The sequence below is a fragment of the Xyrauchen texanus genome, chromosome 32 (assembly GCF_025860055.1).
Source record: "Xyrauchen texanus isolate HMW12.3.18 chromosome 32, RBS_HiC_50CHRs, whole genome shotgun sequence".
Lineage (NCBI taxonomy): Eukaryota > Metazoa > Chordata > Actinopteri > Cypriniformes > Catostomidae > Xyrauchen > Xyrauchen texanus.
Genome location: NC_068307.1, coordinates 41,266,294 through 41,293,167, shown reverse-complemented (window position 1 = coordinate 41,293,167; position 26,874 = coordinate 41,266,294). Strand labels below are relative to the sequence as shown.

Here is a 26,874-nt window from a genome sequence, read left to right as displayed (position 1 = left end):
ACACAACACACATTTTGTTGTTTGTTCTGGACAAATAACAAATGTTATTTTTCATCTTATGATGATCTCATCAATGATTCTACACGTTGCAAGCTGCAGAGATGAGAGACGAGCTTCTCCTTGTTAGTGTGCATCAGCCTCTTCCTGTCTCGACTCCCGCTCAGATTGGGTCTGTTCCGTGACTGGTTGAAGCGGCTCTGACCGCACAGAGAATTACAGTTTTGGAGTTTGTTTTATGTACATGGCACGCTCCCATATTTTATTAAGGATAAAATAAAGATATATTGCAAAGCTGCGTGATATCTGATTCTATCAGACACTTGAGTTGCAGACAGCGGGGGTTAGAGACGAGCGTCTCCGTGTTAGTGTGCATCACCCGGCGGAACTTTAAATCTCTACCGTCTCCACTCCCTCTTTATGGTTTCTCCTGTCTCATCCAGAGCACTGGATATGCTGCCTTGAGATGTTATGTTTCGCTACGCTATCTCATTTCAGATTAGCGATGGGCATTCTGGCTCTTTTCATAATTTGTGTTAAAACAATTCTAATTAAATGAAATTATACTCTACATTAACCACAATCTATTTAAAAATGCATTGATTTGTTATGAAAAATAATGCTATTAAACATTTTGCATTTAAAGTATAACTTATTGTATATAAACAAAGTGCATATAAATCTAACCATTCAAAATGAATACAAGCTGAACAGCATAATAGCCACCGCTGGCCAAATTGATGCCCTATGCCCTAAGCGTGATATGAGCGTGAAGCGATCGTCTGTGTTCCACAACTGCTTCTGTGTCCTTGAATGATGTATATAGAGAGCGAGTAAGGGCAGCTGGTGGACTTGCTGATGCCCCCCTAGGGAGTTGATGCACTATGCAATCTGCATAGTATGCATGTAGGTATCGGCGGTACTGATAATAGAATAATGCACCATATCAAAGAAAAATAAATAATTTGCAAAACTGCAGCATTCCAGAAATTAAAATAAATGTAAAAAGTATGCTATTTCTCGTGCATTTAAAGTATAACTTTTCAATGTATATAAACATGCAATACAATGTATATAAGTGCATATAAATGTAATAATTCAAATACAATCTGAACAACATAAGTTGGCTCCGCCCTCCCTCACACATCTTTGGTTCATGGTTTGACACTGTGTGTCTGATTGACAAGAACAACAGGTGAGACTTTTAGTCTTGAGCAGACAGTCAGAACTAATGTGTGCGCTTGAGCATTTAGGCCTATATTATTTTATTTGTTTGTTTTTTGTTGTTATTTTTAAATTTTTTAATTATTCATATGTTTATAAATGGATTCTGATATGCGAGCCAGCTCCCAACGTTCACCTACAAGAGCTGACTCATTCGCGAAGGACCCATCACCATTTCAGATGTGGGTTTCCTGACACGAAAGGACAAGTTGCCCACCTGTTTCTGCCCTCTACAATATTTGCAGAACATGACGTTGTTTTCGAACTCTAGCCATGCGAACATTTTGAGCCAATTTGCATTGACTATATGTTCTTCGTCCACCATCTACAGTGGACGTTGAAGTGACAGCTGGGGTCACGGTAGCTTCGTTAACGTTGTTCTCAGCAACCCTAATGTTAGCCGTCTCGGGTAAACCTTGTGAAGAGACTTCATTAGTTGAACCTTGCGAATCCCCTTTGCCAAAATCCTCTTCTCTTTTTTGCTTAAAATAAAATGCGACGTCGCCTATACAATACTTTTTCCCATTTTTCACCTTTCTCTCTCTGACTGGACCACGTCATCACAGAAAACTCTACTGTGGTTGGCACAAGCCGCTTGTGGGATGTGGGTCATGTAATTTTTAAACATTTAGCTTAAAAAAGGGGGTACGTTTGTAATATTTAATCGCACACTGTGCTCGTAAAAACATTTTTCTGGTTGGCACATATCTATTTTTAGGGGCAAATGCGAGTGAAATACTCGCACTGTAGAGCCCTGAGCTAGACAACTTTCACCCTCTTAGTCTTGGGCTCTGCCCAACAGGAAGCTTGCCATGTTGCATTGTTTGAAAACACATGCTCTGGAGTTTGCAATACTCCTAGGGGATTTATGTGACCGGCACCAAACATGGGCAACATCATGCCAAGACATTGAAGATGCTAAATTGCGAACAGATTTTTGATATTTCAAACCGTGTTGCCATGGTGAAGCGATTAAATTAATGGCAAAAATTGAAAGGGGAAGTGCTCATATCTTCAGCGTGCGATTTTTAGATCAAACTTACGATTTCTGTTTTGTATTGGGGCTGATCATATGGATATGACCATTGTGGAGCACAATCATAGCTCCACCAACTGGCAACAGGAAGTGTGGAACTTTTTACAGAATAGCACTCATTTATCTGAACAACTACTTCCAATTTTGTTTTATATTAATGTCAAGACATTACAGATTTTGAAGGTATTTTCAATATGTTAACTGCAGTTGCTATGGCAATGCATTAAACACTATTCCTTTATGTATATTCATATTCATGTTTTTGAGGTACATTGCATGCTTGAATTGATCTTTTGCACATGTTGCCCCCCTGACCTGGTGGGTGTCAAGGGGGTGTGTGTTCTTAAATCCTGTATGCAAAAACAATGAGGCAGAAATTTTAGCTTGTGTTCAGCTCGACTGCAGTATTTATTCTGCAGCGCTTGCCTCCTAAGGTTTTTAAGTTCCTCCCAAGTGCTGTGCGCCATCTAGTGACCTCTAAGTATCTACCCACCACAGTAGCAAGTACACTGCAATAAAATTGACATTTTAGTAACCATTTAAGATGCAATATTATAAACAAATTATATGGGTCTATTTAAACACATTGTTTATTTTAGCAATAAACCATAGTGAACTGTACTATTTCAATAACTTTTTAACATCTCTTATTGCCTAACTGTACACATTTTTCTTTAACCCTTTACACTCTCCCCTGCTTTTTTTAATGTCTCCTGACATTTGACTATGTCTTAAGATATATGTGAATCTTTGTCAATATGCATGGGTGAAGCAGCTGTAATAGTAAGGGTGTGGATGTGTGAAGTACGGAAGAGGAACAGTATTTCCTGGGATAGGGTAGCTTGGCAGTAGTGAGTTTACCCCTGCATTCTGCTGCTGGTGAGATGGCTGTCCCAGTGTACCATAGGTGAAAAGTTTTCTTGGCTGGCCTTTGGGATTTTCTGACTGCCTCACCCTCCAATTGGTGTCCATCCTCCTCCACTGCCATGTCCACTTGTGGCCTGTCCTGTTGCTCTTCCTCCTCTTGATGTTCATCCTCCACTGTGTAACCCTCAAGAGCTCTGTCCTGTGTCTGTGATGTGTTTTGAACCTGATCCTGGGTGACATGAGGTAGGTGATCTGTCCACTGGCTCTTTTTTTTCCTCTTCCAGGGTACGCATCATCTGTAGAAGTGTGCGGTTCAGTCTCTCCACACTATTACATTGTGGGTGGTATATTGTGGTTCTTGAATGACCAATACCAGCCAGCTAATGTAACCTGTTGAACAAACTGTTCTCAAACTCCTTCCCCTGATCATGGTGGAGCTTCTCAGGATATCCATTTCTATTGAAATATCTTATCGGCTGCTGTTTTTCCCAATTTGTTCCTTGTTGGGTATGTTTGAGCAAAGCGCGTGAAGTGGTCAGCGAGGACCAGGATGTACTCCGCCTTGGCTTTGCTCCAGGTGGAGATAGTCGATGCACACTTACTCAAATGGACTGCTTGTGTATATGTGTCCCATGGGCGCTCTCTGTGGAAGATTGGGGCGTTTCTGTTTAATGCAGTTGCATCTTTTGTTTATATGGTCCTCTATATCCTGCTGCATATTGGGCCAATAAAACCTCTCGCGGGCGAGATGAGTTACTTTCTCTGCACCAATGTGGCCCATGTCATTGTGCAGGGTCTTTAGCACCATGGGTTTCCACTTCTCAGGGAGTACGAGTTGCCTGTGTTGTTCAGTCCACCGATAGAGAGTCCCGCATCTACTTCCATCTTATTCCATTCATACAGCAGACTCCTTGTCTCTTTCCTCATGTATCTTTTGTCCATTTTGTTGGGAATCCAGTTTTGAAGTTTTAAGGAAACAACTTCCAAGATAGAAGGTTCCTCTTGCTGTGCTGCACAGATGTTTTCTGGTGGAACTCTGGAAATACTCTCAGGCGGCACAACGTCTGCACTTCCACCATCAAGCTGCAAGGCTGCAACCCAAGGCACGTCACTGTCTTGAAGTGCTTTGCTGCCTTGCCATACTGCAGACACAACCTCAGGTGACATGGTCTCTGTGTGGTCTTCATGCCCTCCTGGAGTTTCACAGGGTACCTTGACAGTGTATCCGCATCTGTGTTCATCTTCCCTGGCCTGTACTTAATATCGAAGTGAAAGTCAGCCAGCTCACCAACCCATCTGTGTCCAACGGCATTTAGTCACATGCCAAGGACATATGTCAAAAAGTTATTATCTGTGAAAACTGTCAATGTTGGGGCATAATACAAGTAATCACGAAGAACTCAAAGTTTAGTGGAGGTGGTAATTTCTCTCGGCAGGTGTAAGAGTTCTTGATCATACCCAATGACCCACAACTTGTCCTGACGCTGGTATAGCACTGCTCCTAATCCTTCATTGGATGCATCAGTGTGCAGTATAAATGGGAGGTCAAAGTTTGGGTAAGCTAGGATAGGTGGATGAGTCAACATGTCAACTAGCTTGTCTTCTACTACCCTGTGCTGTGCTCTCCATGTGATCGGGGTTTTGGACGGGAGTTGTCCTTTTATCTGCTTTCTGAGCTCCGCCTTTACTTGTCTGATTTTTGGTATGACTGTCCTCTCCTTCCGTGGGTTTCTGCAGCAATTCAAACAGTGACTTAGCAAGTCGATAGAAGTCTTGGATGAAGGAGCAGTAGTACCCCAGAAACCCCAACAGGGACTTGACGTCTCCAACTATGCGAGGCTCTTTTTCTTTGAGTGCCATCACTGCTGCCAAATCCTGTGGATTGATCTTGACTCCTCCAGACACCAATCGGCCGGGGTAACGAACCTCTCTTTTAAACAACTCACTCTTGGTTGGTCTCAGTTTGATGCCATGTTCTCATGCGACTGGGAATTTGTTTGTGGTGGTGTATGTGATCCTCAAAGGATGTTGAGTAACTGAGCACATCATCGAGGTATGGAGCTCAGTATTCATCTTGAATACCTTCCAGCAAGCCCTCAATACACCCCTGAAAGCCAAATGGAATCCGTATTCGTGGCAATGGATGACGATCTGGGACGGTCTTCCGGTTCAGCCCTCTGAAGTCTACACACAGCCTGAGATTCTGCACATACTTTCACTTCCTTGTATAAGGGCTTGGGTATGGAGTTATAGCACATTTGAACAGGGTTGTTGTCCACCACATTGATTTTCAGCTGTAAGTTGGGTCTACAACCAATGTCTCCTCTCACAAACACATCAGACTCCTCAAAACATCTGGCGCACAATCTCCTGCTGTTGCTGATCAAGATGTTCTAATTTGACCGGAGGATTCCACTTTTCCTGTGTGTGAGACTCTGCTGAGCTGTTCGTTTTGCTGCTGGCACCACTGCTTGAGTTAACCTGTGTGACACACGTACGTATCACTCTTTGACTTTGCTGGCTGCTTAGATGGGGAACACAGATTGACTGACTGGTTTGCTGTCAACAATTTCTTCTATACAGCCTAAGACTGTCCTTGGTGGCTGCAAGATGTCATACTTGGTAGAGTTGCAGACGGGGATTGTCACAGCTTTGAAGGCACCATAGGGCACATCAACTAATGCAGGAAACAGTTGTAGTCCCTCCGGTAAGGCACTTTCTAAAGTGGGTTCAACAAGCATTGTTCCTCCCTGTGGCCACGATCTGACGCAACATTTCCGTTCACATATTTGGCCACTTGGAACTGTAAGACCTTTCTTCCCCACTTAAATAGTGTCATTTACAGGCTTTTCTTGGACTGGAGTATCACTGATTAACAAGACAATGGTTTCAGCTGTATCTTGATGGAGCTTTAATTCCTCTGCTAGCAAATCTGACACTGACACTCCCTGGCTCTTCAATTCTCTCTAAAATTATTTCTCTATCACATTGAATCCTAGCAATAGGCCACTAACACAGCTCTGACTCACTAGCATGGGTAAATTAATGGCTACTTAACCATGTCTTGCACTTTGATTTCCACCAATATTTCAGCCCACCCTTCAAAAGGTACATCTGTGCCATTAGCAGCTTTGATTCTCAGTGGATTATCTGGCAGTAGGTCTTTGAGTGACTGGATTTTAATGTTGGGTAAGTGTTTCTTTAGCCAGGACTTTTCCAGTATCGTAACCTGAGCTCCACTATATAGTAGCGTGTCAGTCTGCACACCATTGAGAGAGCAGGTTAGCATACACTTCTAGCATACACATCAGTTTTGCTACACGATTTCCCTTTCTTACTGTTTCAATAGTGACTGACAATTAGTGGGAGTCATGACTGGTTACGGAAGCAGGGGACTCTGGCTCTTGTTTGGTCACTGTTGGTCCCTCCCCAGTGATCCCATCACGTTTCCCGCAGGCTTAGTCTTTGACAGGCAGCTGACAGCTCTGTGTCCTTCCTGGCCACACCTGAAACAGTGGTTGCAGCTTGCAGTCCCTCAAGCTAAACATGGCTTGCATTTCCCCATAGTGGTGGACTTGGGTGATTGCACTGTACTTGCGGGGTTGGCCTGTGACTGCACTGGAGTGCTGGCCATAGGGGTGAGAGCCTTCTCTATAGTTTTTACTAAGGCTGAGACATGTGCTGTCAGTTCGTGTATAGCTGTGCGGTTCGCCTGGACTTCAGCTTGAGTTTGAAGAACACTGGCTTGAACTTCAGCTGGAGGCCGGACTGCATGTGGTCTCTCCCCTTGTTGCGTGGCATTGACCTGAGACTGTTTTGTGTGCCTGTCTCTCAACCTCTTCACAAACTGATTTTGTCATCATCTCTAAGATAATATCATTAGTTACACTTATATTGTTAAGGAGAGGTTTAAGGTCTCGCCTCATGGTACCTGTGCCTTGCAGAGACTGAGATGCTGCTACCGCAGATAATAATAAAAAAGCTTCACGCAGGATGCACCAGTTTAGTGTAAATAAAGCGTTTAGCGCACAGAAGCAAACTGATCCCAACTCCGAGCACTTCTGTTACTCTAACCGTGCATTAAGACCAGAGGTGGCGAGAGCGTCAAAATTTGCTCTGGCTGCCCTGCCAACAACGCTATCAAATTCGTGGACGCTCTGACGTATTTGAAATGGGCGGCAACGTTTGTTGAGTGCTTGTTTTTGTGAACCTATATTTAAAGGGGCCACAAAACATCCAGACATGTCGACCAAAATATTTGAATATATTATTATATCATATAAACCATAATATCCACTTCATCAACTCACCTGGCACACTAACACATTTGTCCACTCATCGTTGTTTTTATTTTATTTATATCCCTGTAATAAAAGGGGACAGATCAAATATTACGGGAAAACCCGCCACGGAGATAAGTTTCTCCACCATTTTGTCTTCAGAACTAATGTTTGGTGGGAACCAAAGTTTACACTGTTGTGTTCTCTAGACTTCGCTAGAGCGGAGCACTTCTATATTCCAATAGGTTGTGGCAACATCGAAGAACAATAGTTGTTTATCAGTTGGTAATCTTTGCTTTTAATTATTATTCTATAGGCGGACACGCAGTAGTCTAACCTAATTTATGTCCTTATTTTCACAACATAACTTAAAGATTGGAAAGGAGGAAGCTGGGACCAGCTTGACAAACAAATAGACGTTTTACTAACACTTTTCAGTGTCCAAAGAACCGAACACGCATCACTTTTCAGCCAGTTGTGTCAAATCATAACAACATTCAGACAAGCTTCGTAAATCTCTCTCTCTCTCTCTCTCTCTCTCTCTCTCTCTATCCCATCTAGCGGTTAGTGATTGGTCATTCATGAACTATTTGTTCATTTTGAACATATGATTTATGTGACTCAGAAGCACGAGTAGTCTCCAAGGGATTCGTTAATTTTTTTAAATCATTTGTTATGTGAAAACCGCATAGGCGCTGTAAAGGAATCGGAAATGATTAGTTCACCTTGAGTCTTTTGCTCAGTCATTCTTTCTTTTTTTCATGTGACTGCTGTATACAGATTCCACAGGTGAACTAATCTTTCTGTTTCTCTTTATTTGTCCTTGGCTGCATTATAATATTTTCCTTTTTGGGACTATAATCAATATGGCTAAAAGACTTGTGTGCTCATTAAAATCTACCTAGACCAACTTAACACCTAGGCCTAATGCGTTGAATTGATAATTTAAAGCAATTTTAGGGATATATAAAAATGCTAAATTACTTCATTACAATGTTATCTTACGATCAAATTTTTTTAATAAATAATTACGTGAAATTATAGCAAATTAATCAGTTGGCAATAAAACAAAAAAATAAACAATTAAAAGTGTGTGCGTGCGTTAATCAGAAGGTCATTGGTTCGAACCCCACAGCCACCACCATTGTGTTCTTGAGCAAGGCACGTAACTCCAGGTTGCTCCGGGGGGGGGGATTGTCCCTGTAATAAGTGCACTGTAAGTTGCTTTGGATAAAAGTGCCTGCCAAATGCGTAAATGTAAATATATAGCAGACCTCTGCCTGTCCTATGGAGGGAGCGTTAGCCAGGTGAACAATCCACAAGACTTTAATGCCATACTTTTCAGTGTACATCAAAACATAAACATGCTTCTCTACACAATAGACAAACACATTCAATAGTCTTGCTTTTCAGCAGTCACTGTGGCACAGTCACACACAGCTCTGTCTGTCCCTGTCTGCTGCGGTCTTCTCTCCTTAAATACTCCCACCGCTCCCTGAAACGCGAGACAAACCGGTGGAAATTGTTTGCCGCTCTGCCTTGACACTGCTCGGCCATGCCCTGCTTGCAACAATATAGATTGATAGTAGAGGTGTAACACTTCAAATTTCTCACGGTTCTATTTTTATCGCGGTTTCAGGGTCACTGTTTTGGTATGGTTCGGTATTTGTTATGTACAGAAAAATAAATATTACTGCCAAACCCAAAATAAATATATTCTATTTGGTAACGGACACCTTCAAGAAGATTTGCCCTAACTAAAAATCACTATGATTTTACAGCAGTAAATGGTATTTGTAGTAAAATCATAGTAACCACAAAGTTAACTTGGTTACTGTCATGTTACAACACGTAAAACAATTGTGACCGCAGTCATTGTTACTTCAGTCATGGCTAGGGCTGGGGCGGTATGGATTTTTTCTAACCGTGGTTGAAAAGCAAGATATTCCCGCGGTATAGCGGTAAACCGCATTAAATACATTACATTTGATCAGAGAAGTCCCCCCCCCCGACAGACTTTGGCGCACACATCAGAAGTCGCTTTTGATAGACAGACTTTAAATATTGTCACCTACATCCGAAGAAAAAAAACGAGCACAATTTTAAATAGTCAAATTTTCATCAAGCAGTAATTTGGCATGAACTAATCACTGTATAGATTTCCTTATTTAAGATTATTCTCAGATACATTCGCATTGAAGATGGGTCAGACATGATTTTGACCACTTTATTAAGTTTTGTTTTGTAGAAAGCCTTTAACTTAAAATTTCGTTTTGTATAAATTGTATCTTAATTTTAATCACTGTTTCATTAACTAATTGCCTGGAATTAATAAATAAGAAGCAAATATAGCAGACATATAATCAGTTTGCCGATGTGCGTTACTATTTATTTATTTATTTTTATCCCTGTGCGCCAATCGGAAACTGACTTCACTGCTGATATTCTGGGGATACAACATAGCCAATAGGCTATAGCCTACTAGGGACTTTAGCCTTTAAAATATCTTTGCTGCATTGGATCAGTCTCCTTTCTAGAACAGCCAAGAGCTTTCTAGCCTCGCGGCAGCAGCGCCTTGCATCGCTCAGACCTTAAAACAGTCAGCGCCGCGGATGCGGTTTTGAAAATTTATAAAAAAAACGTTGGTGCGGACAGAAGTTTTGTGATGCGGTTGCGGATTAAATAATAATAGCCCATCCGCGCATCTCTAATACAAATGGAATGTTATTATGTGTCATGGAACATTGCGCTCCCCAACTCACGAAAGGTCGGATTTGCTCCATATTTTCATAAGTTTTGTTTAGAAAACCTTGAATCCATGTAGGCTAATATCATTAGACATAATCCATGTCATTAGAATCAATGAATCCATGTCATTAGACACAACGTGCACACGTGCAGGCCAATGTTTTTTTTGTTTTTGTTTTTTTGCGGTGACGACGGTGACAAGCTCAGACCCGCGGTTGGAGTCACGTGACCGCGGTATTGCGGTAATGCGGTAACCGTCCCAGCCCTAGTCATGGCTACTACAGTATTATTGAATAAAAACATGGTTAATTTTCATTGTGTCCTTACAGGGTTCCCGCAGGTCCTTAAAGTCTTAAAATGTCTTAAATTAAAATTTGGGTAATTAAGGTCTTAAATTGTCTTAAATTTACCGTAAAATTGCTGTAGGTATAAAAATTTTTGCTGGTGCGCTTAATGGCGATGAGAAAGCACAGTGGCCCACTGTAAAACATCTAATAGTTGATTAATTTAGTATTGTGTGAAATGAGTCTCCGCAATTTAATAGCAGTTTACGGTACGTCGGCTACAGACGCTGACGTCAGGCTGCGTGTCGCCATTGCGCGGTTGTCGATGTGAGGTTCAAAATGCAAAGAAGATGGGGAAGTGCAAATTTAACGACAAGTGGATGGAAGAGGATGCATTTAGGAGGTGGTTGGTGCCGGCTGAAAACGACAATGAGGCAATGTGTAAATTATGCAAAAAGAACTTTTCATTAGGGACCATGGGGCTCAAAGCCGTCGAGTCGCATATGAAAGGAGGAAAGCACCAGTGTTACGTTGCAGCAGCTAGCCATAGCGGGGCCAGGTTAATCCCTGCATTGTTTGCAGCACGACCTAACGACGTTACAAGTTCAGACGCCACCTCTCAGTCGGCTATAACAAGTTTCATTTCACCGCCAGACACCCAAAAGGCAGAGGTACTGTGGGTTCTCCATACTGTGACGAGGCACAATTCATTTAAATCTAACGATGACATACGTTTTTGCTGCCATGTTCCCCGATTTGCAGCTTGCAAAGTCATTCACCTGTGGTGAAAATAAAACGGCACATGTCGCCAAATATGGCATCGCTTCATTCATCAAGAAGGAGCTATCGTGCAACGTTAGTGAGAAACAATATGTTGTCATGCTTGACAAAAGTATGAATAAAACGACAAAGAGCAAACAAATGGACATTCATTTGCGATTCTTGACTTTTCAAACAGTTATGTACATTATTTGTCAACTTTCTGGCTTGGGAAAGGCTTTTTTGAGGACTTTCATTATTGAGCTTATTTATGATGCAGACTGCTTTTAAGTGTTGGAAGTATTATTATTCTGTCTCCCACTGAGCCATGATTGAGTCCGCTTCAAGCGTTATTATTTTCATTATTCTATATGGTTCCTTCATGCAATGCATTGTGTTTAGTGTAATCCAACTTATGTTATGTTGCCTATGCATCACAAAGGAACAAAAAAAAAATGAAAATGCCAACTGTGAGCTTTGATAGTTTACATCTATATTGGCCAAAGAGTGTTGGAAGGGTTATTGTACTGTCTCCTAATTTGAAAAAAAAGTCTCATGAAAAAGTATTTTTGCAGAGTTTACACTCTGCACATAATTGATAACAAATGGAAAACCTTAAGTTTTGATTTCCATTGTAGGAGGCAATAAATTGAGTATTCCAAATAAATTGACATTTTTGGGTCTTAAATTATATATGTTGAGGTCTTAAAAAGCATTACATTTTACTTTTAAAATGGTGCAAGAACCCTGCCTTAACTAACAAAAAAAATGCTCTAATTACTAACTCAACATTTAACTTAATACCTGCATTTATGCATCAACATAATGTGCATTTCATATTCAACTCAACATATATTCAGAAGTTGTACATCACTATAGAATGAATAACCATGCTGTAAAAATGTATGCTAGAAGAGATGTTATAAAGAAACATGAGTGTGTTAATCGTATCTCAGGTGTTGTCAGCGTAAATAATCAAACATCGATGTATTACAAGTATACGGCACTCGCGTCAAGCAATGTCTGCAAACAGTGCCTGTTTTGTAGAGGTTTTGTGACCATTGCTGTTTTGATTGACTGCAAAATGAAAAAGTTCCCAGACAGGAGACTTGAATGACGCAGGGGCTTCTTTCTTGTGCCTTGTTTTCTCAGTTTGCCATTTTCAACTTCACACTAATGCATGCAGAACTGTGAATCATCAACTGATTTAACAAATTTACAATTAATAGGACAACTTCTCATTGTAGAGGACCTATTTTCACCTACAGTCATCAAAATTGGTACATGTATAGTTCTCATAAAGCTGAACTTTGATTCTCAGTCATTAGCTCTGCCGAACAGGATGTTGGATATTTTGGATTTTCTGAAAATGGCAGGCTCTGAACTTTTAAATAGTCCTCAGAGGGGATTCATATGACTGGCACCAAATCTCTGCAACATTATGCCAAGACTTTGTAGATGCTAAATTGCAAACCAATTTTTGATATTTTGAACTGTCGCCATGGCGAAGCAATTAATTTATGATGGAAAATGGGAAGTGCCTTATCTTCTATGTGCATTGTGTGATTTTGATAAATTCCGCTGTATGTTTGGTAATGGGGGCTGATCACATTTATGTGGCTATAATGGGTCACAGTCATAACGGCACCAACTGGCAGCAAGAAATATGGCACTTTTAACAGACTTTGAAATGGCCCACTTGTGTACATGAATTGCTTAAATTGTTTAGAATATTGTCAAATGCCAAATGTTTGTATCCACCTGGCATTGTTTTCCGAAAGCCATCTGGTGGAAATGGACCCATGGTGCTTGGGCCCGATATCGCTGCTTGCAGCTATATTATTATTTATGTGTTATGGTAGTTTGGTTTACTCAATCTGCATATGCATATTTGTTTTAGGTTGTCATTTAATGCTGAAAATTCTTAAGATGAAGTAAGGGAGAACTGTTTTTAGTTAGAAAGGAGCAATGTCACAGACATGGGTCTTCTGTTAACTTCATAGACTGACAAATCTGTGAAACATTATTCCAGGCTCTGTGTTGTTATTTATTCAGAGACAGTGTGATCAGTTTCTAAACTCATGCATGTTATGTGTTCTCATCAGTTGGCTGAGCTGAAGCAGGAATGTGCTGCTCGAGGGCTTGATGCTAAAGGAAATAAAGCTGACCTGATTGCCCGGCTGCAGGCTTACCTTGAAGAGCATGGTATGTGTCGGCCTTTTTAAATGAAATTCTTCTACATGTATTGCTGTGGGATGGAAGTATCAGGCTTTAATATTTTAATCACAATAGATATCCGATATTAATAATGAATAACTATGTCTGATGCAACATAATGATGGTGCGTGCACACACACATAGATGGTAAACTTTTAAATGAGCATAATAGATTTGCATATCGTGTAATGTTAAGATATTGCACCAATAATTATGGATGAAATGTCATGTGCAGGCAGATAAGATCCATGTTTAAATCAAGCAGCATCATCAATTAAACTGTCTAATAGTAGAGCGTAAGGTGGGGCTGAGTACCGATACAGATATTCCGATTCACAAGCTCTCGATTCCGATTTGATATAAATTAATATGGGTACATTTCAGTTATAATGTCCCTTTTTCTTACATATGAAATGCATTTACATTGATTTGTTGAAAACATTTGCCTAAAGGGGGCGCTGCTACAACAAAAAATGCTCATAACTCCGCAACTGTATTATCAATGAAGTTGAAAATTTGTATGGTTCTTGAAGGGGCCAAATGCTTACATAGTCTACAATATGACTCAGACAAATAAAAAAACGTGGCCACCAGCAGCCAATCATATTTCAGCAAAATGGCTGTATAAATGGTGTGTAAATTATTGTATATTATCCAATTTTACCTGCTATTGTGAACTACATCTAGGACTCCCTAGGTCAATAATTCTAAAATAAAAGATGAACTTTTGTTATTTAGGGGTTGCATTTATCATGTGGGTTTGACCAAGTCTATCCAAAAGCCTATAATTCCTAAAATAAATATTCTAAATTCTAAAACCTTTTTGGAGATTGGGTGTTTTGTGGCTTTACAACAGTTAAAAAGTAAAAAAAAATGACCACCATAACAATTAACCTGTTTCAGGATCGTTGAACACAAGACATCAGTCATATTTAACAAAAAAAGGTGGGTGTGGACAATTTTACATAAATGACAATAACTCTTGAAGGAAGTGAGATCTTCACCAAACTTTTTGCATGCTGAAGAGGATAATCTTTGGTCGCTCAGAAAAGTTGGCGTGGTTTTACCACATGGTGGCACTATAAAAAAAAAAAAAAAAGAATTGAAATTGGCTGTAACTACGCAACCGTTAGTCTGAGTTTAAAATCGGCATGCTGTGTCTTTGTCCAAGGTGCCATGACTGCCTTTGAGGATATTGGCATATCTAAAAAACATGGCCACCATCGGCCAATGAAATTTGAGCACCTATTAGACAAGGTTAATGGAATCTGGAAGAAATCGGTAAAGTTTACGCCTCCGTAATCATGCTGACTTTCACACTTAGACACAAAATGCATATCATATCTTAGATCTCCTCAGAGGTCGACCGACTAATCGGCCGTTTTTTTTACATTTTAACATAATCGGCATCGGCCAATATCCAAGTATATCAAGCCGATTATTAGGCAGGCGCATCTGTGGGCAGCCTAGTGTTGTTGTGGAACACGTGTTCGACGCATGCTGCCCCTAGAGTCATTTTCCAGCAGAGTGAGCAGACCTCATCCAGTGCCTATGGAAGGAGCCAAGTTCCTTGGAGAAAACAGTAAGGATTAAATTTGTATAACTACTTTATATTTAATTAAAAGCTTTTGATATGTTACTGCCAACTTCAAGAAAAAACGCGAAAATGATGTCACAATAAGCAAGCAAGAATTTTGCAATTACAAACAGTGAATCTGAGACTTTTATTTGTTCTGTTTGTGTGTCTTATATTTGAGCGGGTTGTCACTCAATGCAGAGAAATAATTAATAAAAAAGATACCAACGTGGCTATTGAAGGACTGGCTTTGGTAAGCTCTGACGTTATCTGTTCTGCTGTCGGTACTGGAGAAATTAAGAAAATACATTTATTATTGCTATAAAGAGAAAGTTATTTTATCTCGCCAGCCATTTCTATGTATAATAATATTAAACCATTTGTCTGTGATGCAATTTAGCTATTCGCAGTCAGTCAGAGAGAGAGAGAGAGAGAGAGAGAGAAAGAGAGATGTCTCTCACGCGGTGCTACAGCGAGCACAACAAGAGCCCTACTTAATGAGTGACAGAACGAAACATTCAAACATAGCCTGGTTTAGATCTGTGATTATTAGTCTGATTTTATTTTAGATTTTGCCTTCCAAAGATTATAAAAATAATATTTATACATAAGCCGCATTCTGTATAGTGCAACTTCCTTCCCTTCACAGCGGTGCACTGACATTTCTCCCTAAAACTCAAACTTAACGTCAGAATCAGCACGATCGGTGATTGTTGTAAAATGCAGTTTAGCGACTGTTGCTAAATTGCGGGACGCGTTTAATAATAAAAAGAGCGCAAGAGATACCGTTCCCAAGGCGGTGCGCGCTCCGATATAGACCACAACGAGACAAGCAAAGTAGGCTATAGGCTACATTTGGGTTTCATGTGCGCGTCTAAACGATCAAATATACACAAAAATATGTCAAAACGACCGGCTTGGAGATTCACTTAAACACAGTTTATGTCTTAAATGGACGTGGTTATGGAAATAGTTGGAGAGAAAATATGCTGCATCAGGAGCCTATTAGATCTGCACTCGGTCTTAAAGGGGAATCTGTCTAATGAACATGCTGACGATTTAGCCATTACTGCAAATCAAACAACAAAAGGCAAAGAGAAAATCACTTGCAGCTCTTGAATGAATAACTTCTGCATTAATAAGCATTAATCTTTCTATGTTAAACTATGCAGTGGTATTTTACAATTGATTACTTTATTAGATTTCTTTTTAGACCACACCTGAACAGTAATGTTAGTAGACCTTCCTGAAATTAAATCACTGTGCCTATATAACGTTTATCTTTTGTGTAATTGGTTATCTTTTGTTTATCTTTGTTTAAAATATATATATATATATATATATATATATATATATATATATATATATATATATATATATAACCAAAAGAACCGATAAGAATACCGTTAAATTACCGGATCGATAAGCAGTATCGGTAAGAGTAATACCATTAAAACCTTAACGATACCCATCCCTAGTTATACCTGTGCTTCTCTTGGATGCTCTGCATATTGGATTATGTGTCTGGATTGCCCCTTAATTAAAGCTGCAATTTGGATCTCAACCTTCGTGTCTCAGAGCAGTTCTTAACACCTGCTTTGTTTATTTAATATATTTGTTATTCATTTATTTATACAATGTTTTCACATTATACATTTTTAATTTAAGTCTACAAGTGCAGATTGGTCAAGTGTTCAATAAATGTATTTGAGAAATTTTGTCTCTCTTAAGTAATTATTTGTTACCTTTTATTTGAAAGATAAAATGTTCAAATAAGAGGTTAAAAACAAGCACATATCGGCCAAATATCGGTCAAAATAAATCGGCAGCATTAATTGGCCATCGGCCGATTTCAAAAGATCGGCATCAGCCTAAAAAAACCAATATCGGTCGACCTCTACTCCTCATTCTGAACAACTTTGCCTCAAGTAGCACTGCCGTCCTTCAAATTGTTTATTAAATATTCACGATTATGTAGGGCTGGAGGATATGGCAAGAAATATTATCGCGATATTCTTTTTCATATAATTCGATATTTATAACTATATTCAATCACATTTGCACATTGCACATTTTTTTGAATTTCCAAAAAAAGAGAAAACAAAATCCTAAAGTCTTCATAGTCTTTACAAAACTGCATTGGGGGCCCAGACACTGCCAATCCAGTGGTGTCTGAGGGATCTTCTATGAAAATATTACAATATTTTAGAGTATCAGTTGAGTTCAGTTGGATATGAATTAGGGATGCACTGAAATTTCGGCTGCCGAAAATGGCACTTTCGTTTTTTTGGCCGAAAGAGGGAAAAAAGGCCGAAAATATGAGCCAAAAATACCTCCCCGCCCCTCAGTGCTCAGATTTCACTCTGGATCGATCTAGCCCTTATCACAGCGCTACCAAACAAAGGCCGATCATGTCAGCGGTGTGGAAATTTTTCAAAGTTTCTGATAAGGACATCAAATTTGCAAGAGATTCTACAGGAAAGTGTCACAACTAGCACAGCTACAACACAACTTGAGGCGTATCTAGCGGAACTACGCCAGAAGCGACAATCCCCTTGACTACGGTCGCATAAACAAGGACCGCTTTCCTTTGCTTGCGCGGATTGCACACAGGTATTTATCTGCCCAAGCACCAGCACAGAGAGTGAGAGACTGTTCAGTGCAGCATCTCATGTTCTTGATGAGCTTTCAGACAGGAGAGACAGTCAGAAAGTTTAGCATTTTTTTGTTCTTGCAGAGAAACCTTTCACTTGTACTTAAATAGGTCCAATATGATGTGTATAGCAATTACATTACACTTGTTCTTCACTCGAGGATACATCTGTCGTTTACAGTTGAGGTTGGATTTAGTTCCAAGGAATGATACTATACGGGGGTTCAGGGGTATCTTCAGAGAAACTTAAGAAAATGTAAAAGTCAATGTACCATTTTTTTCTATTTTCATTAAAGTGAGAGACTAGGCTACAAACTAGTAATTGTTTTGTCTTTCATCCTTGTCAGTGATGATAACATCTGAATAATTTCACAAAATTAGAACCGAAATCTATATAGTTTATTATTAACGGCTTGGAACATGCTGATTAATAAAACAAAATTTAGAAAGAAAAATTCTTCTGGTCTTAAGGCACTCTGGAAACACGCACCTCATGTTTAAAAGAAGGAAAAGAAGATGCGGGTGCAGCCCGGGACAGGGCATCAGTGTAGCGCGTTTTAGTGCTAGAGAAAAATATTCAAGAATACAGCGCAGAAAGATCAGATATGATGTAACCGGCACTGTTGTTTTGTCGCGCTGCTCACTAGAGACAAGGAGTGGGCGTAACCATTGTCATGATGTCTTGCAGTCAAGATGGAATCAATCTAGGATCTGGAACGCGGTGACCTGTGTAGCGGGGCTAATAGCAGCTTCAGTGGAAACGCAGCCTCTGACTGTATGAAGCAGAAGAAATCCACACACAGCCATTCCCAGCGCTAGGGAACCGCTTGCCCTGTGCTGCTGTCAATTTTACAATCCACATCGCGAGCTTGACACTCGGCTTCCATTGGAAGGAATTGAAAGCGCTCGCTCACATTCGCTCACTATGCGCCAGTGGAAACCTACGATAAGAAAGCCAAACTGCTAGCGTTTTTAGCAACATGTGTAGATGTAGAACACAGGCTAAATATCTTATTGTCGATATTGTGGAGTTTTTTTCATATTTTTTTTTATTGCGATTTTAAATATTGATATCGTTTTATTGCCCATATTTACGATTATGTAAAAAAACATACTTTTGTGAACTAGTCCTAGGTGTATTGCTCAAACTCAATAAAACCAATGCAGTTCAATTCTCTACATCAATAGTTATCAAAAAAATTCGGAACTTCACCCTTTGGTTAGCTTTAACGGTCATTTAGAAAATGGCCGTGGCAAAATATACTCAAAAGCCTATAAATCCTAAACGAAAAGTCAAAACTTCACGAAAATAGGTGAGTACATGCAACATATGTTTTTTAAAGCTTTTTAACAGTTATATTGCCACCTATTGTCCAATCTCCATAAACATTTGTATTCTTCTTTAGAATTATATATTCCCATAGTAAATTACCTGTATTTGTTGTAAATGGTCTTTTCCATCTATGATCTACATCAGGGGTCGGGAACCTATGGCTCGCAAGCCACAAGTGGCTCTTTGTTAATCACGTGGATTGCCGGGTATCTCACCATTCACCAACAAATTAACTTTTAAAACTTTCTAGAGAGAATTTTCCAGCAGAAAGTGTGGGTGCGATTTTGCAAAGCTTTAAGTCAATGACAGTTTTGATTTCCTTCCGAATTAATATACATTTGTATCATACAGCTACTCCTAGTGAACAAGGAACCTGCCAAATGCAGATTTTTCATGCGGAAAGTTTTGCTGATGTGCCAGCCACTTTGGAAGGCGACCTGTAAGACTACTCTGAGTGATATATTACAAGAGATTAGTCACAAAGATGCACGTTTGACAAAACGTGATTACATTTTGAAGAACAGACAAAAGAAAAGCCGCTGATTTTAAATGTGTGGGCAGTGAGCTCTGCAGTTCACGAGTGCAATGAAAGTGCTTCAAAACACACACATTCATAGAATTCTGGGCCTCATTTACCAGTAATTATTGATCCTTGCTGTTATGAGTGATTTTATGAACATTTGTTTTTTATTTGCACTCAGGGTGTGATATAGCACCCACCACCTGCAAAATGTGATGAGCCTCAATCAGTTAGCGAGCTCCTGGTTCAAATGTATTTCATGTGTGGGTAAGTTTGTTCATCTACCTGCAACAGGCGGATGAACTGTAAACTGTCTCGGAGTGACACATGACAAGAAATGCTGTTAGTCAAAAGACGTGCTTGAAGAAACGCATTATTATATTTTTAAGAACAGTCAAAAGAAAAGCCGTCATTGCTCGTGTCTGATTCACTGTTTGTTCAGAGACCTGCAGCGGGACCCTGTCTTGTGAAACAAGCACATGTAACAAGTTATCTCTTTCTGTTTCATTCAACTGAAAACTGTTTGGAAGAATAATGTTGTATATGAGAATGCTGCAAATGATCTCCAATCATCTTGTGAGGTATTAACAGAGCAGTTCACTCTTACACATAGTGAACGCAACTCTGCAGGTTCAGTAATGTATATTTGTATTAAAGAAACACAAGACGAAAATGATTAAATCAAAGTAATTTAAGACACGTTCACCTTGAAGCTAAAATTTAATTATATTTTCTTTAGGCAGCATAAACTATTAATAAACGCAATACAAACATGTTCAATAAGAACACACATTTGGCAGCATTTTTTGGAAACACAAGGGAACTTATTAGGCTTATTTATTTTGATGATTATTATAACGGTCTTTAGTCCTTTAATTTGCACCTGTTGCTGCATACTGATACTTGCGTGATGGCAAATGGAGCCGTTGGAGACCGTAAATGTCTGTATTTGTGGAGGTGGTTATACAGTGCATCCGGAAAGTATTCGCAGCGCTTCACTTTTTCCACATTTTGTTATGTTACAGCCTTATTCCAAAATGGATTAAATTCATTATTTTCCTCAAAATTCTACAAACAATACCCCATAATGACAACGTGAAAGTTTGTTTGAAATCTATTGGCTTGTTCATGCGAGAACAGGTGCATGTGCGACACACCCGTAAGAGCTGCGTTGTTTACAACGGAGTAGGAGGAACACTGTACAGAAGCTTAGTTGGTTTTGGTTTAGATCTGAATTTTTATTTGTTTAACTCTAAATGGGGCATTTGTGTGCTCATCCTGGATGTCTCAACCGGGAGAAAAATGTGAGATTATATCCATAACATGCCAATGTGAGTTCATCACTTGAGGCCGCATGAACTCCGCCCTCTCTTGAATGTGCATATGGCTGCTGACCGGATGTGATAATTTGCATTTAAAAAGTACTTAAATATTGATCTTTTTCACAGCAAAAGCTATCGTTTGGCTTTAGAATTCACCTCATCTTTATATTATTTTATATAGCACTTTTGTGTATAAAGAAAAGCGAGATTTTATATATATATATATATATATATATATATATATATATATATTACACACTCACCTAAAGGATTATTAGGAACACCATACTAATACTGTGTTTGACCCCTTTCAGCCTTCAGAACTGCCTTAATTCTAAGTGGCATTGATTCAACAAGGTGCTGAAAGCATTCTTTAGAAATGTTGGCCCATATTGATAGGATAGCATCTTGCAGTTGATGGAGATTTGTGGGATGCACATCCAGGGCACGAAGCTCCGTTCCACCACATCCCAAAGATGCTCTATTGGGTTGAGATCTGGTGACTGTGGTGGCCATTTTAGTACAGTGAACTCATTGTCGGTGTTCAAGAAACCAATTTGAAATGATTCAAGCTTTGTGACATGGTGCATTATCCTGCTGGAAGTAGCCATCAGAGGATGGGTACATGGTGGCCATAAAGGGATGGACATGGTCAGAAACAATGCTCAGGTAGGCCGTGGCATTTAAACGATGCCCAATTGGCACTAAGGGGCCTAAAGTGTGCCAAGAAAACATCCCCCACACCATTACACCACCACCACCAGCCTGCACAGTGGTAACAAGGCATGATGGATCCATGTTCTCATTCTATTTACGCCAAATTCTGACTCTACCATCTGAATGTCTCAACAGAAATCGAGACTCATCAGACATCGAAATCGAGACTCATTTTTCCAGTCTTCAACTGTCCAATTTTGGTGAGCTCTTGCAAATTGTAGCCTCTTTTTCCTATTTGTAGTGGAGATGAGTGGTACCCGGTGGGGTCTTCTGCTGTTGTAGCCCATCCGCCTCAAGGTTGTGCGTGTTGTGGCTTCACAAATGCTTTGCTGCATACCTCGGTTGTAACGAGTGGTTATTTCAGGCAAAGTTGCTCTTCTATCAGCTTGAATCAGTCGGCCCATTCTCCTCTGACCTCTAGCATCAACAAGGCATTTTCGCCCACAGGACTGCCGCATACTGGATGTTTTTCCCTTTTCACACCATTCTTTGTAAACACTAGAAATGGCTGTGCGTGAAAATCCCAGTAACTGAGCAGATTGTGAAATACTTAGACCGGCCCGTCTGGCACCAACAACCATGCCACGCTCAAAATTGCTTAAATCACCTTTCTTTCCCATTCTGACATTCAGTTTGGAGTTCAGGAGATTGTTTTGACCAGGACCACACCCCTAAATGCATTGAAGCAACTGCCATGTGATTGGTTGATTAGATAATTGCATTAATGAGAAATTGAACAGGTGTTCCTAATAATCCTTTAGGTGTGTGTGTGTGTGTACACACACACACACACACACAGTGGGTACGGAAAGTATTCAGACCCCCTTACATTTTTCACTCTTTGTTATATTGCAGCCATTTGCTAAAAAAAACACAGAATTGTTGACATTTTTTGCACATTTATTAAAAAAGAAAAACTGAAATATCACATGGTCCTAAGTATTCAGACCCTTTGTTCAGTATTTAGTAGAAGCACCCTTTTGATCTAATACAGCCATGAGTCTTTTTGGGAAAGATGCAACAAGTTTTTCACATCTGGATTTGGGTATCCTCTGCCATTCCTCCTTGCAGATCCTCTCCAGTTCTGTCAGGTTGGATGGTAAACGTTGGTGGACAGCCATTTTCAGGTCTCTCCAGAGATGCTCAATTGGGTTTAAGTCAGGGCTCTGGCTGGGCCATTCAAGAACAGTCACGGAGTTGTTGTGAAGCCACTCCTTCGTTATTTTAGCGGTGTGCTTAGGGTCATTGTCTTGTTGGAAGGTGAACCTTCGGCCCAGTCTGAGGTCCAGAGCACTCTGGAGAAGGTTTTCCTGTACTTGGCCGCATTCATCTTTCCCTCGATTGCAATCAGTCGTCCTGTCCCTGCAGCTGAAAAACACCCCCACAGCATGATGCTGCCACCACCATGCTTCACTGTTGAGACTGTATTGGACAGGTGATGAGCAGTGCCTGGTTTTCTCCACACATACCGCTTAGAATTAAGGCCAAAAAGTTCTATCTTGGTCTCATCAGACCAGAGAATCTTATTTATCACCATCTTGAAACTCCATGCGGGCTTTCATGTGTCTTGCACTGAGGAGAGGCTTCCTTCGGGCCACTCTGCCATAAAGCCCCGACTGGTGGATGGCTGCAGTGATGGTTGACTTACTACAACTTTCTCCCGACTGCATCTCTGGAGCTCAGCCACAGTGATCTTTGGGTTCTTCTTTACCTCTCTCACCAAGGCTCTTCTCCCCCGATAGCTCAGTTTGGCCGGACGGCCAGCTCTAGGAAGGGTTCTGGTTGTCCAAAACGTGGAGGCCACTGTGCTCTTATGAACCTTAAGGGCAGCAGAAATTTTTTTTGTAACCTTGGCCAGATCTGTGCCTTGCCACAATTCTGTCTCTGAGCTCTTCAGTCAGTTCCTTTGACGTCATTATTCTCATTTGCTCTGACATGCACTGTGAGCTGTAAGGTCTTATATAGACAGGTGTGTGGCTTTCCTAATCAAGTCCAGTCAGTATAATCAAACACAGCTGGACTCAACTGTAGGTGTAGAACCATCTCAAGGATGATCAGAAGAAATGGACAGCACCTGAGTTAAATATGAGTTGTCACAGTAAAGGGTCTGAATACTTAGGACCATGTGATATTTCAGTTTTTCTTTTTTAATAAATGTGCAAAAATGTCAACAATTCTGTGTTTTTCTGTCAATATGGGGTGCTGTGTGTACAATAATGAGGAAAAAAAATGAACTTAAATGATTTTAGCAAATGGCTGCAATATAACAAAGAGTGAAAAATTTAAGGGGGTCTGAATACTTTCCGTACCCACTGTATATATATATATATGTGTGTGTATATGTATGTATGTGTATGTGTATATATCTCTTTTCTCCTAGTTTGGAATGCCCAATTCCCACTACTTAGTAGGTCCTCGTTGTGGGACGATTACCTCAATCCAGGTGGAAGAGGACAAGTCCCAGTTACATCCGCTTCTGAGACCGTCAGTCTGTGCATTTCATCACATGGCTCACTGTGCATGACACTGCGGAGAATCCCAGCATGTGTTGGCTCATGCTACTCTCTGCAAGCGAGAACCCCTAATTGCAACCACGAGGAGGTTACCCCATGTGACTCTACCCTCCTTAGCATCCAGGCCAATTTGGTTGCTTGGAAGACCTGGCTGGAGTCACATCCTGAATTGGAGCTCACGACTCCAGTAGTGGTAGTCTGCATCAATAAGCTACCCAGGCCCCCTATATAGGAATTTTAAACATTTATGTTATCCAAAGTGCTTCACAGTTTTTGTGGAACAACAATAAAAAGAAAACATTCCTTTTTTTGACGTTCCCTTTAAAACACAATTTGGAAAATTTCTTCACTCACTTAAATATGAATTCATTACTCTGACTTAAAAGCTAATTCAAAAAAGTAAAACTTCATCTTTTTGACCGGATGTGAATAGGGAGATCATTCCATAACTTGGGGGCAACCACAGAAAAGGCTTGATCACCTTTAGATTTCTGTCTATATCTTGGAACTGCTAACAGCATTTGGTTGCACTCTCAATTGCCTAAAGGGATTATAGGGACTTGGAAGGTTATTGATGTACTGTGGAGACTGGCCATGTAGTGCTTTTAAAAACAAATAATAACATTTTAAAGTCGACTACTTAACACACAACCAGTGAAGGAAGACAAGATGGGAGTAATAGGTTCCCTTTTCCTGGTGCCAATCAGTAACCTGGCTGCCACATTCTACACAAGTTGTAGATGGGATAACATTTTTTGACCAATTTCCTAGTAGAAAGAATTACAGTAGTTGAGGTGGGATGAAATAAAAGCATGAATTATCACCTCCAGGTCTTTAAAGCCAAGAAAAGTTTTTATTTTTGAAATAACTCTGAGATGATAGTGCTCTGAGCTGCTTTTAACTATAGAATTTATCTGCTTATTTAAAGTAAGAGCTGAATCAATTGTTACACCAAGATTGCTCACATTGTCCTTTACACTAATCACTAGTGTTGCAAGTGTATGTGTTACGATCCTTGGTTGTCTGCCCCGTGTTTTCCGTGTCTCCGTCACCATGTTCCATTCTGTCATTGTGCGCACCTGATTTATCGTTTGTATCCTCAGGTGTCTGTGTATTTAAACCCTGCCTGTTACTCCATTCCCTTGTCGTTCGTTGTTCCCACTGTTTTGATGTTTCTGGAAGGTCTACTGTCTCAACTGTTGTGATTTCGCTGATGTTTCCCGTGTTCTGATGTTCGCTCCCATGCCTGTCTTCCCGTGTTCATTCCTGCCGTGTTTTCCCAGTTCGTGTGCCCTTGAATGTTTTCGTGTTTTAGTTTGTTTTCCCATAGTGGTAGTTTCATTTGTTCCTGTCTGTTTATTTTCACTCTGTTCAATAAACCCGCACATAGATCCAAACTCCCCATCTGCCTCCGCCGTCCTTCCATAACGGTATGGGCTAATGCCGCTTTGGATTTAGATGGTCCAAAAACTTTTGATTTATTGTCATTTAACCAAAGATGGTTATTAGCCAACTCATTCTTCAAACAATTCACGAGCGACATTAGAGATTGACTGTCTCCCGTATTTAGTGGGAAGTAAAGCTGTGTTGTCGGTATAAAAATTATAAGAAATTCCATGATGGAGGCAGATAGATCCTGGAGGGCGCACATGTAATGAGAATAATATGGGGCCCCATTACAGAACCTTGAGGAAGACCATATTTTAAAGGAGCTGAAGATGTTGAATTTCCAACTTTAACAGAGATTGTTCTGTATGATGTCTTTTTTTTTTTAAGCCTGAATGCCAACCTCTTCAACCGATCCAAGATGATAGCATTGTCAGTAGTGTCGAAGACAGTGCTAAGGTCTGTCATAATTAAAATAGCTGAGAGACCTGTCGACGGCTAGTAAAATATCATTAAAAACTTTCAAATGAGCAGACTCTGTGCTGTGATGAGCTCTAAATCCTGACTGGAATCTGTCCAAAATATTGTAGAAGACGGAGTCATGGATGATGTTTATATAATGGCTGCCTGTTCTTTTTTTGGAGCTTCAATGGTTGGATCACCATCCACTTGCATTTTTATAAACTTTTTGGGATGAACAGTACCTTTTAACGAGAGAATTCAAAAGCTTTACCTCATCTGTGCTATGCATGATTTAAATGTCTTTTTTTTTTTTTTTTTAATCAATAACTGACAGGGTGTAACAGTAAGGGTATAAAAAAAAAAGAAGACATAATTCAATGACAAATGGGTTGCGTGGATATCGCCTGTTTAGACGAACAACTATTAATCTCAATACATGGGCCACGTCCACGCTAATACATTTTCGGGCGAATTTCAGACTGTGTTTTTGTGCCCTTGAAGGGCACTGCGGGAAGGGAACACCACAAGAAGGGGTGTTCCAATCGAAAGTGAGCAACTCAAGCACTTAACAAAGGGCCCTTCCACAAGGCCATTAGCGATGATCACTTAGAGGAAGTAATTTGAAAGTTTATGATCACGTGACCCTGGGTGGCGTGTCCTCTGAATATATTTCAAAGCAAGGTTGCCGGTCTGAACCTATTACATGTTCAAACGTTCGGACAAGTGCTATAGCCCTTCAATTATAGATACATCTCTTCTGCAGTTTACATTTGTCCTCATTCAAAAGATAGTAGACAGCCATAAGCAGAGAGACTCCAAAAACAGGGTGTAATTTTTCCTGTAGGCTAGGCTAAACCATGTGGTTTATTTATTATTAAGACCTCCATGCACCAAATAACTTTCGGCGGGAAATGTTCATTCATGTATTTTATATACATTTATGTATTACAGATATATTACTATTATTAAAATGGCAACAG

General features: G+C 40.1%; 1 protein-coding gene across 3 annotated transcripts in view; it reads left to right on the top strand.

Annotated features, from left to right (window-relative positions):
• The window catches only part of LOC127625959 (SAP domain-containing ribonucleoprotein-like), a 70,939-nt gene that overhangs the window by 13,210 nt on the left and 30,855 nt on the right, over positions 1–26,874 (top strand). For all 3 annotated transcript variants that reach the window (XR_007968388.1, XR_007968387.1, XM_052101462.1), the window contains exon 2: positions 13,301–13,400. Coding sequence is in view for 1 of the 3 variants with exons in the window: in XM_052101462.1 (XP_051957422.1) it covers positions 13,301–13,400 (100 nt within the window). In the remaining 2 variants the exon portion in view is untranslated. The remainder of the gene's footprint in view (positions 1–13,300; positions 13,401–26,874) is intronic.